The sequence below is a fragment of the Alligator mississippiensis genome, chromosome 5, assembly GCF_030867095.1.
Source record: "Alligator mississippiensis isolate rAllMis1 chromosome 5, rAllMis1, whole genome shotgun sequence".
In the NCBI taxonomy this organism is placed as follows: domain Eukaryota; kingdom Metazoa; phylum Chordata; order Crocodylia; family Alligatoridae; genus Alligator; species Alligator mississippiensis.
In genome coordinates this window covers 207,127,762-207,141,494 of record NC_081828.1, presented here as the reverse complement: position 1 = coordinate 207,141,494, position 13,733 = coordinate 207,127,762, and the positions used below count along the sequence as shown (strand labels likewise).

General features: G+C 44.5%; 1 protein-coding gene across 2 annotated transcripts in view; it reads right to left on the bottom strand.

Moving 5' to 3' along the window:
- The window catches only part of PRKAG2 (protein kinase AMP-activated non-catalytic subunit gamma 2), a 339,594-nt gene that overhangs the window by 240,878 nt on the left and 84,983 nt on the right, over positions 1–13,733 (bottom strand). For both annotated transcript variants that reach the window (XM_019499071.2, XM_014608994.3), the window contains exon 2: positions 7,652–7,723. In XM_019499071.2, coding sequence (XP_019354616.1) covers positions 7,652–7,723 — 72 coding nt within the window. The remainder of the gene's footprint in view (positions 1–7,651; positions 7,724–13,733) is intronic.

Here is a 13,733-nt window from a genome sequence, read left to right as displayed (position 1 = left end):
TAGATAAGGGTTGGACGGGTGGATGAAAAGACATTTTCTGGATACTACTGCCTTTAAGCCAACTGGGTCTGAACAAATGGGATCGACAGCTTGAGTCCAGTACAGCATCGTAGTGTCTGACCATGACGGGAAACTGTACCAGGGCTGCGAAGGCAAGCTCTTGTAACCACTTCACACTTCCCATCACCCTCAGCACATGCCTGTCTGGATTCAGTGCCAGCCACTTGCTCATCTCAGAAAGCTAAGAGAGATTTTAAAGATCAAAAGGGACCATTGTGATCATCTAGTTGCACATTCGGCACAAGACAGGCTGTAGGACTTGCCTGAATGAAACCCCATTTCAATCTAAGGGCACATGTTCAGGAAAAAAATACCTAATCTTGATTTAAACAGTTAAGGATTCAAAAAGGAGAATGCACCATAGTCCTTGTTAAGTTATCCCAATGATTAATTACATCTACTTTTAAAACCTTGCATGTTATATCTAATCTGAATTTGTCTGGTTTCACCTTCCTGCCACTGGATCTTCTTCTACCTTTGTCAGCCCAATTGAAAAGCCCTTTACAACAAAATTCTCATTCCCAGGTAGGTGCTTACAGACCATGATCAAATCATCCTTTCTTTTTGTTAAACTGAACACACTGAGCTCCTGGAGCCCATCATTAAAAGCCATCTTCTCCAACCCATTAATCATTCTCATGGCCTTTCTCTGAGCCCTCTCCAATTTTCAACATCCTTCTCGAATGCTTGAAAACAACTGAGCAGTGCCAAATATCAGAGGCAATATAACCCCTCTACTCCTCGGTATTTTCTTATTTATACATCCAAGGAGATGCTTAACCTTAGCCATAGCATTGCACCAGGACCTTGGGTTCAGTTGATTATCCACCAAGCATCCTAAGAGAGGTCTCCCCTGTTCTTAAATGCATTACTTTATGTTTAGCCATATTAAAATGCACTCTGTTTCCTTGCACCCAGCTTACCTAGTGAGGCAGGTCACTCTGCTTCATTGACTCCCTTCCCCCATCCATTATTTGCCACTGCCCCCACTGTGTTTTCTGCAAATTTGATCGTGATGATTTGATGTTTTCTTCTGTGTCTCTGATAAAAAATGCTAAACAGCAAAGGGCAAAGAGTTAATCCCTTGTAAGATCTCCACCAATTAGATGCCTGGCAGTGGAGGAACAAATTGATCTAACGTTTGTATGAGTTCCAGCTCAGGAAGCCATTTCAGGATACTGCTAGATGGAAGGATTCAGTAATGGACTACACCAAGTGCTCTCCAGAGATCTAGGGGCATGAGGATGAACGTACTTTCCCGTCTGCAGGAGGGGAAAGCACGTTCACAAAGCAATCAGTGCTGCCTCTTCACCAGATCCTGCCAGAGACTCAAGTGCAAGGAGTCTTGCAAGCAACCAACCAAACCAGCCCTTGCCCTCAGACAAGGTTAATCTTATGCCCACTAAGCACCATGCAGCGAAGGAAGGAAGATAGTAATGGTTAATAATTCAGGCATTTGACTGGGACTCCAGAAGTGTGTCCCCCATTCCTGGTTCTTCCACAGACTTCCTGTCTGAATTGGGCAAATCACGTTTTATGCTTTAATTCTTTATTTTTACAATAAGGATAAATCTATCAGTGGCTGGGAGGCACAACCTACAGTGATAAGCACCGTAGTAAAACACTGGAATGCATCTTCTGAAAGTGCCTTTCAATAGGAACGACAAATTCAGTGCAAGATTTCAATAGCAGGCTTGAAAGAGGTATCTTGTGGGCAATTCATCTTTAACTGGATCTGCAGCCTAGACAGTAAAGGGAGTCAGGTGCGACAAAAAGGCATTGCTGATTTACTACTGGTCTCTAGTGTGACAGGGATGGAAAAATGCACTCAATATATGAAAGATTTGCTTGTTCAGATAAATGCAAGTTGTACAAGTCAGTCTTTAACCTTGAACAAAGGGAAGTCACTTCACCAGAGACTGAATAGTAATTTGGGTGCTTGTCAGTTTATCCTCAACAAGTGATGACTTATATGTTACTTATATAACAGTGCTGACCGATACCAGATCTAATTCATATATGGGAGAGATTTCATTCTACCCATTACTCTGCACTTCATGAGTGTGAAGGATGTGATATGGGTAATTAATTTTATTAGATGATCTATTTCATATCAGAGTGTGACAGGGGGCCATCCCAGGGCCGGTCACAATGTCAGCCCACCCACCTGTCTAGGGCACCTGCCACCTGATTCACCTGCCACGCTTTGATGTAATAACCAGATGTAAATGCGAGAGGCTGCCCACTTAATGCCCTGATGACAAGGGTGCAATACACAGCTCCGATCCTCCCCTTTACTGTGCCCCATGCCTCGCAGATGGCATCCAAATCACTACCCACTATTACTCCCATAACCCCTTAACCGGGGTGCACTCGGCCTCTGTCCCAACTTGGCCTTGGGTGTCCTCAGATGTGCTTGAGCCTCTTGCCCCCTCTCTGGGGCCTCGACTCCAGCTACTCCAGCCAGCCCATGTGTAATCCTTCTGTCCTGTGCTTTTCTGTCGGGATGTGTTCCCCTAGCCCTTCCCCTCCACAGGGTCACCCGCAAGGCAGCAAGGGCTGAGGCTTTCCAGCACCCTGTGCAGTTCACTAGGGAGGCACAGATGTGACATTTCCTGGAGACTGCCTTGCCACAAGCAGCCCCACTGCACCATCCTTCCCAACAGGGTGTAGTTTTAGGTCATGTCCCATGACTAGGAACCTCCTCCCATCCCAGTATTTCCTACCCTGAACCTTCAGCTGTTCTGGGAGCAGCAGCTCTGGACAGCAACGCTATCTCTCTGGCTCCCTGCAGCAACTGCCAGCTCTACTGCTCAGAGCCTGCTCTTATTCTCCAGCAGCCAGGCCCTCCTCCAATCAGGCAGCCTCCTGATGACCATACGACCCCCTCCCTGACTGGCACTGCAGTCTGCTCTGCTGCTTGCTCAAGCCCTTAAAGCAGAAGGCACCAAAGGTGCCCTGCCACACAGAGATTGGGCATCAGCAGCAGATTTCACTCCAGCTTGATGCAAAAGTTGAACAGAGCTTGAAGTGGGATATTAGAAAACACTGAGGGTGTTGCATTATCAAATACATTAATAAATAATCACAGTTTCAAAAAAACATTTCATACCTCAAGGCCCAATTCTACCCTGAAGTGAAGTTAACACATGCATTGTGACTGCAATGTAGAGCTGGCCCCAAGCAGTTAAAAATATTTTTCACTGGACCTGTAGCAAAGAGGTAACTCATGGGAAACATGGCTCTATCTTTTCTTAAGAAGGTAACTGGCCAAAAGGGCAATGCAAGATCAGTAGGAAAAATTGGGAGGCTTCCAGATTGACAAAGGAAGCTTTCAATGGGTACCACACAGCAGTGTGGCTGGACAAAAGTGGTATATTACTCATATTCAAATGCATCTTTTCCCTAAAAATTACCCCTCCAAAACGGGTGCGTTTTATGCAAGAAAGCTGATTTCTGTCCCAAAACGGAGGCATGGAGCTACTGGAATGGCTGCCAGGGACTGGCTCTCTCTCAAGCTGGAAGACAGGCAGAGTCTGCTACTAAGCCAAGAGCTAGAGTTTTAATATGTTACAGCTGCTGCCAAACTAGCAGAAGCTTTTGGCTGAGCAGCAGCTGTGAAAGGGTTAAACCTCTAGCTTCTGCCTCAGCAGGAAGGGAGAGCAAGGGATGCTGAGGAGCAGACTCTGCCCCTGCTCCACGTGGCCAGAATTCAGCCGTGAGTTTCTTCTGCATTCTGCCTTTCCCGAGGAAGGGCTTGTGTTATGTGAAAAAGATGCAAGTATTTACTTCAGAACTGAACCTCAATAAAGCTTTTCCTTCCTCAGGTGAGAAAAGGATATGGAGAAACCAGCATTTACCCAGAAACAGGTGGGTGGAGATACCTTCCAAGGTTGTTCCAATGTTCACTTTATGATGCAGATTTATCAAACAGATCTTTCAGTGGCTTTGAGTATTTTTCTCCCTTCGGTGTCAAGAGTTTTCTTCTGTCCCTCTTAGACTCTACAACACAATCCAGAAAGCTCCAACAGAAAAAAGCAAGGCTAGTGCTTTTAGGATGCTGAACTACTGATAGATAGCAGCAACACTACTATCCTTTGCTGTGCAATGTAAAGTAACAGAAGCCAGTGTTGTCAAGAAAGCCAATTTATTAAACAGGTTAGAAGGCAGACTAGTTTCAATAGGGTAATACTTATTGCTTGACTTGCCCTAAACTTCTTAGAGCAGACATTCTGAAAAAGAGGCCTAACTTTATCATAAAACCCATAAACTCTGCTGGAGAGTGATCATAATTCAAATTGAGCTGCTTTGCAGCTATATGCCAAGATGACACATTTTAAGATAAGTGTTCTTCTCTCATCAGACCAGCCAGTGAAGTTTTCTCCCTCCCCAGATGCTGCATTTGCAGAAAAGCCCCACTTAGATGACATGAGGGTGACAAACCTCAGAACCAGTGACAGGCTCTTCAAAGTCCTGCTCCTGGAGTTCAGAGCTCCAACTGAAGACCCTGGCACCCCAGTAGGAATATGGCACTTTTCTGCAATGTTTTTTAATGCTATCTACTCTTCATGTTTGACTGGCAGCTGTAAATGTTGAGTACATGGAGCTGCTGGTTTAGTTTAATAGTGAACTGCTGGAAATACATGCAGGAAAGTAGGGCAATGTCTCTCCATAAGACACCCCCAGGTTTCCAACCTCCTGTGGAGGGTCAAGACGATGCCTGAGCTATTAAAAGGGGAAGCCTTATTTCCCTGGCTTTGGCCAAGTTGCACAGCTTGCTTTACCAGTCCTGGAAACCAACAGATCAAAAGGACAGCAAGGAGTTAAACAAACTTTCTTTGGCCAAAGAAAAGACAATTGTTTGGGAGCTGTTCCCCTACCTTCTACTTGTCTTCAGATGAACATGTTAACTCTGTCTCTGAACAGACAGAGAGTCACAAGCCTCCACTTAGTGACTGTACACAACACTGCACTGCTGCACCCCTCAGTGTCCGTGGCTCTAGACGCATGTGTAGCACTTCAAAAAATATATCACTATGGGGCACTGTAACAGGGAGCTAGGGGTTCCTGTTACTTTAAGGGAGAAGCCAGAGCAGGTATGTCCCCAGGTGGGGGAAGACAGTCGACTCTGGGTTACCCGAGGGGAATAGGTAGCCAGGGACCCACAAGCTGCAAGTGAGGCTAGCTGCCTGACAACAGGGCAGAGCCCTGGTTAGGCAGCAAGGCCACTACTACAGTCTGGCCAGAGGAATAGCAGAAGGCCGAGGGGGCACACCTGCAGGCACTCAGGAGAACAACTGACCAGAAGAGGAAGAACCGAAGGAATATAAGCCTGAGTCCCTGAAGCAGAGGGGCAGTGCAGCCCTGAACTCTGCTGGGAGAGGAGCTCCTGCCAGCTCAGACTGGCTAGGAATGGGAGCTGTGAGCCTGAGACAGCCAGTGGAGGGAGGTGGCTTGGCAGCGGTACGATGACCCAGAGGGGCGCTTTGAGTGTTTGGGCTTAAAGTGGTTACTTGCATTTTTGTTTTCATTTAGACTAGAGTACTGGATAGTGGCTGTAGGGGTGGAAAGGAGACCACAGGGGTACTGAGGGGCATGCTAGGTTTTGAGCCCTACCAGAGGCAGGGGCATGGGACAGAAGCAAACTGAGGCTGAGAGGGCCAGAGCCCAAGCCCAGCAGGGGAGACCGAGGTGACAGGAGGCTGAGAAGCCAGGAACCGAGCCCCGCATGGGTGACTGAGGTGGCCGGAGACCAAAAGGGCCAGAGCCCAAACCCAGTGAGGATAATCAAGGTGGCCAGAAGCTGACAAAAGGTTGAGACTGAAAGGCCAGGCCAGAGACAATGGGCCTAGGCTGCCAGTCTGCAGCCAGAGTAACCTAAGGCTAAGAAACCCAAAGTCTATATAGGAAGGTAAAAATGTGACTAACACCCGCAAGGCATAGGCATGGCAAAGGGGGAAGACTGGAGGCCATGATTAAGAGTGCTAAGATTTAAATAAGGGCCAGTCGGGTGATGAGTGGTGACCGCTGGCTCAGTGCCAGGCAGGCAGTAGTAAGCCTGCCAGGGTGCAAGAGGCACTTGTGGGGAACTGAGTCATTTTGGCTAGTGGATCTGTTAGGTTGGTCAGGCACTAGTAAGTGTTCTCCGGAGTTCAGAGGTTAGCCTCTGAATTAGTGCCAAAAGAACAGCATGGCATGGCAGGCAAGATAAATGGGAGGTTATATAGAGGACTGAAAGTGAGGGCAGCATTAGGGTAGCCACATGAGGGCAAGGGCTAGTCAGGCAGTGGAGACTGTCCAATCCGCCCCTACCACCATTGCAACATTGTCACCACTAAATACGTGCAGTTACTTTTTCAGCATTAAAAGGGTATTTTTACTATGGCTGTGCGCAGCTTCAATAGCTGATTTGATTCGGGGGAGATTCTACCTGATTTGGGGACTCAATCTCCGAATCCGAATCAAATTGGGAGACCACGTTAAAGCTCCGAATCAATTCGAAGCTTCCGAATCAATTCGGAAAACCTTCAGAAAAAGATTCGACCAATTCAGAGACTCGGCCATAGACTAAACAAGCAGCTGACAGCTGCCTCCAGCTGGTAAGTCTGTTGGGGCTGGCAGAGGGGGGAGGGAAGGGATGTGGGGGAGGAAGGGACTGGGCATGGGACAAGCTGCCCAGCCAGGGTTGGGGCTTGCTCTAGGTGGAAAGGGGCAACACAGCAAAGCCCCCACTCCCAGTGCTGCCGCACCCACATCCTGTGCCCCCACACCACAAGTGGCGACAGAGCAGAGCCCCCACTCCAAGTGCTGAAGCAGAAGTGGCAGTGCTGGGAGCAGGGGCTCTGCCCTGCTGCCACCCAGAGTGAGCCATACCTGCACTGCACTCCCTCCCCCCCCACACTCCGTGCCAGCTGGGCAAGCAGTAGCAGGGCAGAGCTTCCATGGCTCTCCCCACAGGGGCAGAGGCAGGCACAGCCAGAGGAGCTGCGGGAGAAGCCCCCATGGCTGCACTGCCTGGCCCCATCCCCTGCCCATCCCCAGCCTCCCAGGGTTTTTAAATATTAAAAAAAAAGCCCCACACTCACTGGATGCAGGAGTGGTTTTTGGGGCCTCTGTGTGCTCATGGCAGAGCCCCCCCCACACAGTGTGAGGCAGTGGGGATCGCCCATGCCCCTGCCTGACACCTGGATGCCAGCTGCCCCATGGCGTAGGTGCAGTGTGGCTCGGCAGGGCACCGCGCACTTTCTGGGAGCTGGGCCAGCTCCACCTGTCACCCAGAGCTCCCGGTTGGATTCCCCAGCTCTCTGATCATTCCCCCAGCGCGGCACATAACATTTACGATATAGTGACACTACTGTAGGATGGCCTATTTTTCTTTCGTCAAAAGAAATATCACATTAGCACAGCACTTGTGCAGAGGAACCCAATAGTGGTTATAATTAAGCCTAGTGTAGCTCCCTAAAGCTAGGGGTGGCAGAGGAAAGAGTCTATGCCCAGGAAACTAGCCTTCTGCAAACCTAAGAAAAATCTGCTTCTATGACACCAACTCTGAGCAAACACACTGAGGGCAAAGCCTTCAAAATGGTCCTACCTTCCGGGAAGCATTCTTATCCGAGCTCTCCACGTCTCCATCCAGGAAGGGCATGGCAAATGAGCTAAGATCCTAGGAGGGGAGAAAATGAAAATGAATGCTTTGTGTTAATACTTTTCTTCTGCTTTGCATCAGGGCACCATCATGTTCTAGTTCACAGTTTATTTCTGGAGGATCCCTCTGTACGTTACTTTTCACTTTGCAGACTAATTTTAACAGGTGTGGCCATACATGGTCCTCTCCAGCCTGCCCTCCTTTTGAGGTCAATAGAGATTTGCTCCAGTAAGGAGTGCTAAGCAAGGCCTAAGAGGCACTCAATAGTTGGGAGGCCAGACCTCCAGCACCTATGATTAGGTTTTTTTAGGGAGTTTATGGGGGTTAAGTGTCCAATCACAATTAGTGTGTAGGAACTGCTACCACTCACTAACTGTGCCCAGCCTTTTGCCGATAGCAGTGACAATACTCTTTTTTTTCTAAGAGCTAATAAAGAGAACATTCACATATTCTGGAAATATGTAATGTGTAGAAAAGAAAAGGCAGGGACACAGCATGAAAGGGGGAAATAACTCATTTACCTTCACAAATTGGAGAGGATCACACAATTATGAGTGATCAAATGAAGTGGAAAACTGAGAGAAGTATGCACGGTCCTTCTTAATGAATGAAAACAAATGCAATTATATTCTACCCCCCGCTGTCTGCTCTATTCACAGTACTCTCCATTCAAGTCATTGGACTTTGGAAGTTTTGAGTTTTTAATGACTAATGAAATGTTTTGAAAAAGATTTAATTTTACCCTCCGTCTGATTAAAAAGGTAATTCATGCTATACTGAACCCAACAGAGTTATCTAACTCTGTAAGCAGAAGTTCTTCAATGAGGTACTGTCTGATGTGTGCTATGGAGTCTGGGTTGAAAATGTAAGTCTCACAGAAAATTATAAAACATCAAGCCTCCCTTATATTAGGGTGTCATAGACCAAAATCAGAACAGTTAGACAGTGAATAAAAGCCCTCAGCAATGGCCTATGTGAAATGAGTTTAGCAGGTCTCAATCTGGTTTCTCATGGACAAATCTACAGTACAATAAACCCTATTGAAACTGTAAACCTCTTTTATTCTGAAAGCCTCACTGATTCAATTCCCATTTTCCAACACATTTATGTTTCATTCAAAAAAATCGCTAAATTATGTATTTTTTGCCATTCACACAAAGCTCAATTGTAATTAAATGGATTTTAAATTTTAAAAAATTAACCTAAAGGGGTAGGATGCAATAAAAGCCTTTGGCAAACAGGCAGAAGGCGGAACAACAAATGCTGTAATCTAATCAGATTGCCCAATCAACCTAAATCCAAACTACACATTTTTAAACGCAGAGAAATACAATACAGGCCCAAACCCTACACATTTGAAAATATTCCAGTTCCATAACTTATAACAAAAATAAAGTGAAAATATTGAATTCCTGGAGCCGAGACATTCAGGAATGATTCAGGCCAAATTAATAACAACAATAAAAAGAACCCTACAGTTACTAGGCCAAGTGTGCCCTGAGCGTAAACTCCAGTCTACCAAGAGCCTTCACCACGAGGCATTATGATTTTGCCTCATTCTCTTTACAAGACTGAACTCAAAAGAAGATGTTCCAGTACAGTACCAAGCATCACCACTATATAAATGCCAGTGTCGTGGATCTACCTTGAACAACAGGCTCCACACTACATTTAACTGTGAATGCAAATGTATTGTAAAATGAACCAAGCACCCCAGAGCCAAATCACCTGCCATGGGGCTTGGCTTAAAACTGCACAATTACCAAACCTTGGTAAAGGCTACAACAGAAACTTACCCAACAGCAAAAATAAGGGAATAAAGGTAGAAGCATAACTTAAATCACAAGCAAGTTTGAATATTTTGAACTTAAACTCGCCATTTAAAAATTTTCTACATGCAAACTGTGCAAACAATGATTCCCCATCTCACAGGGTAGCACAAAGCTTAAATCATGAATGTCTGAAAAGTAGTTTAACAGCCTTCAACAGATCATGTTCTAAAAGTGCAGAATATTAATATTCCTTCATATTAACAGAATAAAAGTAGACAAGAAAAACATTTACCGGTACTTACTAAGATGCTTTCAGTCAAATTTAATCTTTTCTTCATTCACGTTTTTGGTTCAAAAACAGAACACAGTAAATTGTATCAGATTTCCACATCACTTCCCATAAAAAATAGCTTTCAGAATGAATTAGAAATAATATTTCCTTTCTAAATCCACATATTAATGCCAATATATTAATAATTTTACTTGTAATTCAAGTGGAAAGAGCAGGTCCCTTCTTCTGGCTGGCTCAAGACAAAAATGGATTGCTTCTCTCCTGGGACAATTAAATAGCCTAATGCACAGATTATAAACATATGGCCCACAAGACAGAAGAGACAGGATCCAGCCTGCAGTGGAGGTAGGGGGTTGATGGTACCTGGCAGTGGTGGCACCTTCTCTGCCCTCTGTCATGAGTTCTTCTGTCATCCCCTTTGCAACACCAAGCTGCTGGCTGCTGCCCCAGCCCTCCCTGCTCTATGCTGAAGGCTGCTCTCACTCTGCTACAACTACTGCTTGCCCCCACCACTGAATTTGATTCTCTCCATCACCACTGGCAATGGGCATTGGCAGAACTCACTGGCAAGATGAAGTGGAGGCTGCAGCAGGGGGGTGCGAGAGCAGCCCTCAACAAAGAGCATGGAAGGCTGCAGTGCTGTGGAGGGGATCGGTGGCCCACAACAGAGGCCAGGGTCAGAAGCAGTTCCCTACTATTCTTAAAGGTTGCCAACCCCTTGCCTAGTGGATAAAGTGCTTATTCGGCATTTAGATCATCCTATATTCAAAACCAAGCCCAGGTTGCATTTCAGTACACATTCAATATTACGTGTTGTCTCTTCAATAAAACACAGGTGCTTTGATTCCAACTGCTTAGTGATTATCTTTACCACCCAAAAACAACTGGACCAGAATATCAGATTCAGCAATTCTAGGCAGAAAATATATATCCACATGTCACTGGAATGCTGTTACCACCTGGCCCTTCATGTGAACTGCAGACTATGTTTTGTAGCTCCAAGTACCTCACTTACCATGCAGAACTTGCGTGACTGTCACACACTGCAAAGAGAATTACATGCCACCTTACACAAGAGGAGGTAGGACAGAGTCAACATGGAGAGAGGCTCAGGCTTTCGTATGCCTTATAAAAGTTCATACCTGTCTGAATCAGTTAGTCTCTAAGGTACCACTCTGCCCTGCCTTCTGTCCAACTTTAAACTAACATGACTAACCACATTTTCATTCCACCTTCTCACTCACTCTGTTGCTGGGGAATCATACCTGTGTCCCTCTCCCTTCATACACGCTTGCTGTCCTCCCCCACCCCATATTTCTCAATGTGGTTGCTGAAAACAATGGGAGGTGTCAAGAACAAAGCACTCAATAGGACCAGAAAAATAAAGGTTTATAGTGACACAAAAGATTGCAGATCCATTGCAACGGGCCATCCAATAGCAGCGCAACATCAGGAAGGTAGGCAAAAGAATGAGAAAACAAATATCTTTTTTTACTGTGTACCACTTCGTGATTGAGCATAGTGTATAAGGCACTCCTAACATGATGGGGATTGGTGGAGACTGCAAATTTAAATTAAAAATATGACCGACCAGGTGGCCATCTTACATTTTTCTTTGTATGTGGCATATGTTCCTTCAAGTGACGCTGCCATTACTCTGAATCAAGGAACAAAAATATCCATAGGGAAAGGCAGCTCCTAGTTAGAAAGCTTCTGAAATGAAATGATTTAGCCGTCAAATAACTGAAGATAACTGAGGATTTGACAGTGCTTTTTCTCACTTCGTCTTTCTTTCTCCTTTATGATAGGTGTAATAGACCAAAAGTGAAAGCCTTTATGAACTGGATCCTATATTCAATGTTGACTTCCACAGCTTTTCTGACAGCAAAATCTGCCAGTTTTTTAAAGCGTTTTACATATGGACAAAAGTGGAATAAAATAATTTCTTGTAAATGATACAAGAATGAAAGACTACTGTATATTAAATCTTAGTGTACCTTCACCCTCGTAAGAGATACAGAATTGCTTTGTATTAGACCTTTATCTTTAGAAGTCAAACAAAACAACAAAAGAAAGAAAAACAACTTTTTAAAGTAGCTTTAACCAGGAGGACGAATTTCTAAACAAGAGATATTTTCTATGGGCTCTCCTGGGAATGAACTGTAGCTACTACCTATTCATTTCTTTAGCTGGAATTCAGTCTTCAGATCGTCCCTGGATCCTGAATGCAAATGTGTCCATTGGTAAGCAAACAATCCAAGGCAAAACTCTGCATTCAAAGACTCTGGCCTATAGACTCTACCTTCTGGTATCCTTCTATTTAAGCAACTGCCATGACCTTTATTTCCTCTTAATGTGCACAATTTAAGAATACACAAGCTATTTTCTATTTTTCTTTCTCTGCTTTTTCATCCAGGAACAGCTAATATTAGATGAAGTTAGCTAAATGAAGATCTAATACCTCCTTTTTGTTGATAATACCATCCCAATATTTTAGAAAATAGCATCAGTACACTGTGGTTGGTCACAGCACAAATTACAGCTCTTAGGACAGACTGATGCTCTTCAGATCAACTGACAACAGGGAAATTGAAATTTTTGTTTTAGGACCTACTGCAGTGATGGGATTTAGAGCCTCTATCCTGATCTGTCACTTTCTCAGGTATCTACTTCCAAGAATTTCAAGTTATGTATTCCTCTGTTTTAGAAGGCCTGGGCCCCAGTAAAAGATAAAGAATAAAACCCTAAGTTGTCTTGTTCCATGGAAGATCCCATTTGAAGCAAACGATATACAGGTTTCCCTCATTTATGCTGTACATGCATTCCTGGAAAACAGCACATAACTCAAATTCACATACAGGGAACCCACTTTGAAGTGTAATGAATAGGGATATGTTCCAAGAGCTTGACTGTACTGACCCCCAGACCCATTTCTACCACTTTTACAAGACAATTTTGGTACTCACCAATGGCAGAGAGTACACACAAGCACAGATCACTATCATAATGGCGATGAAAACTACAGTCACAGGCAATGAACAAGGTGCACAGATCCACGCAGGAGACTGTATTTTGGTGCGCGTCACTCCCACAATGAACCACACAGAGCAGCTGACTGCGGGCTTCCACCACACCCATCACATAGGAGTGAACTGACCTTGCATATAATGTATTTTTGGTATAAAAGGGGTCATCGCATAAGAGAGAATTCGCACATACAGAACCCACGTAAAGCGAGGGAAACATGTATTGCAGTCTTCAAATTCTGATTTTTCATTTAGTTGGAATAAAAGTGTCAATAGCACTACATTTTTGGATTTAATTCCAAGGATTTTGCAAGGGTGGGTATTTTTTCTTTGTCTTTCTTTTTTATTATTACTATTTTTAACATAGCTTTGATCCAACACTTCTTTTTTCTGGCACATGGCTTGTTTGTAGGATGCGAGTATCTCTACTGTTTCACCTGTCACTTGATATATTCAGTCAACTTGCTGAATATCCCTCCAGTGCCAGGACATGGAGTCTGTATTTCTTTTTCAGCCAAAAGCCTTCCTTACAAGTATTTCATTTTAATTTAATCTTCATTTAAAAGAGGTTTCCATGGTATCTATATCTATAATTACTAGAAAGCTTCCCCTCTTGGATATTTGGACATAAACCTGTACTTTTGCTCCCTCTGAAGATTGACTTTGTCACATATCCAACAGAGATGGCTTTATGATAGTTACAGATCACTGCTCTTACTGTGAATATCAGACTGCTTTTTTAAGGAGGAGACAACCATCCACAAGACCTGCTAATGAAAAACAAAACAAAACAAAACAAAAAAAAACACTTCTCCATGAAGTATTCTCTCTTATTCCAATCATCCTCTGGTCCTGACCCGGTCCTCAGGGTGACAGCAAAGATATGAAGTTAGCAGACAAATATAAAAAGGGCTGATGAGTTGACTTCAATATAACCA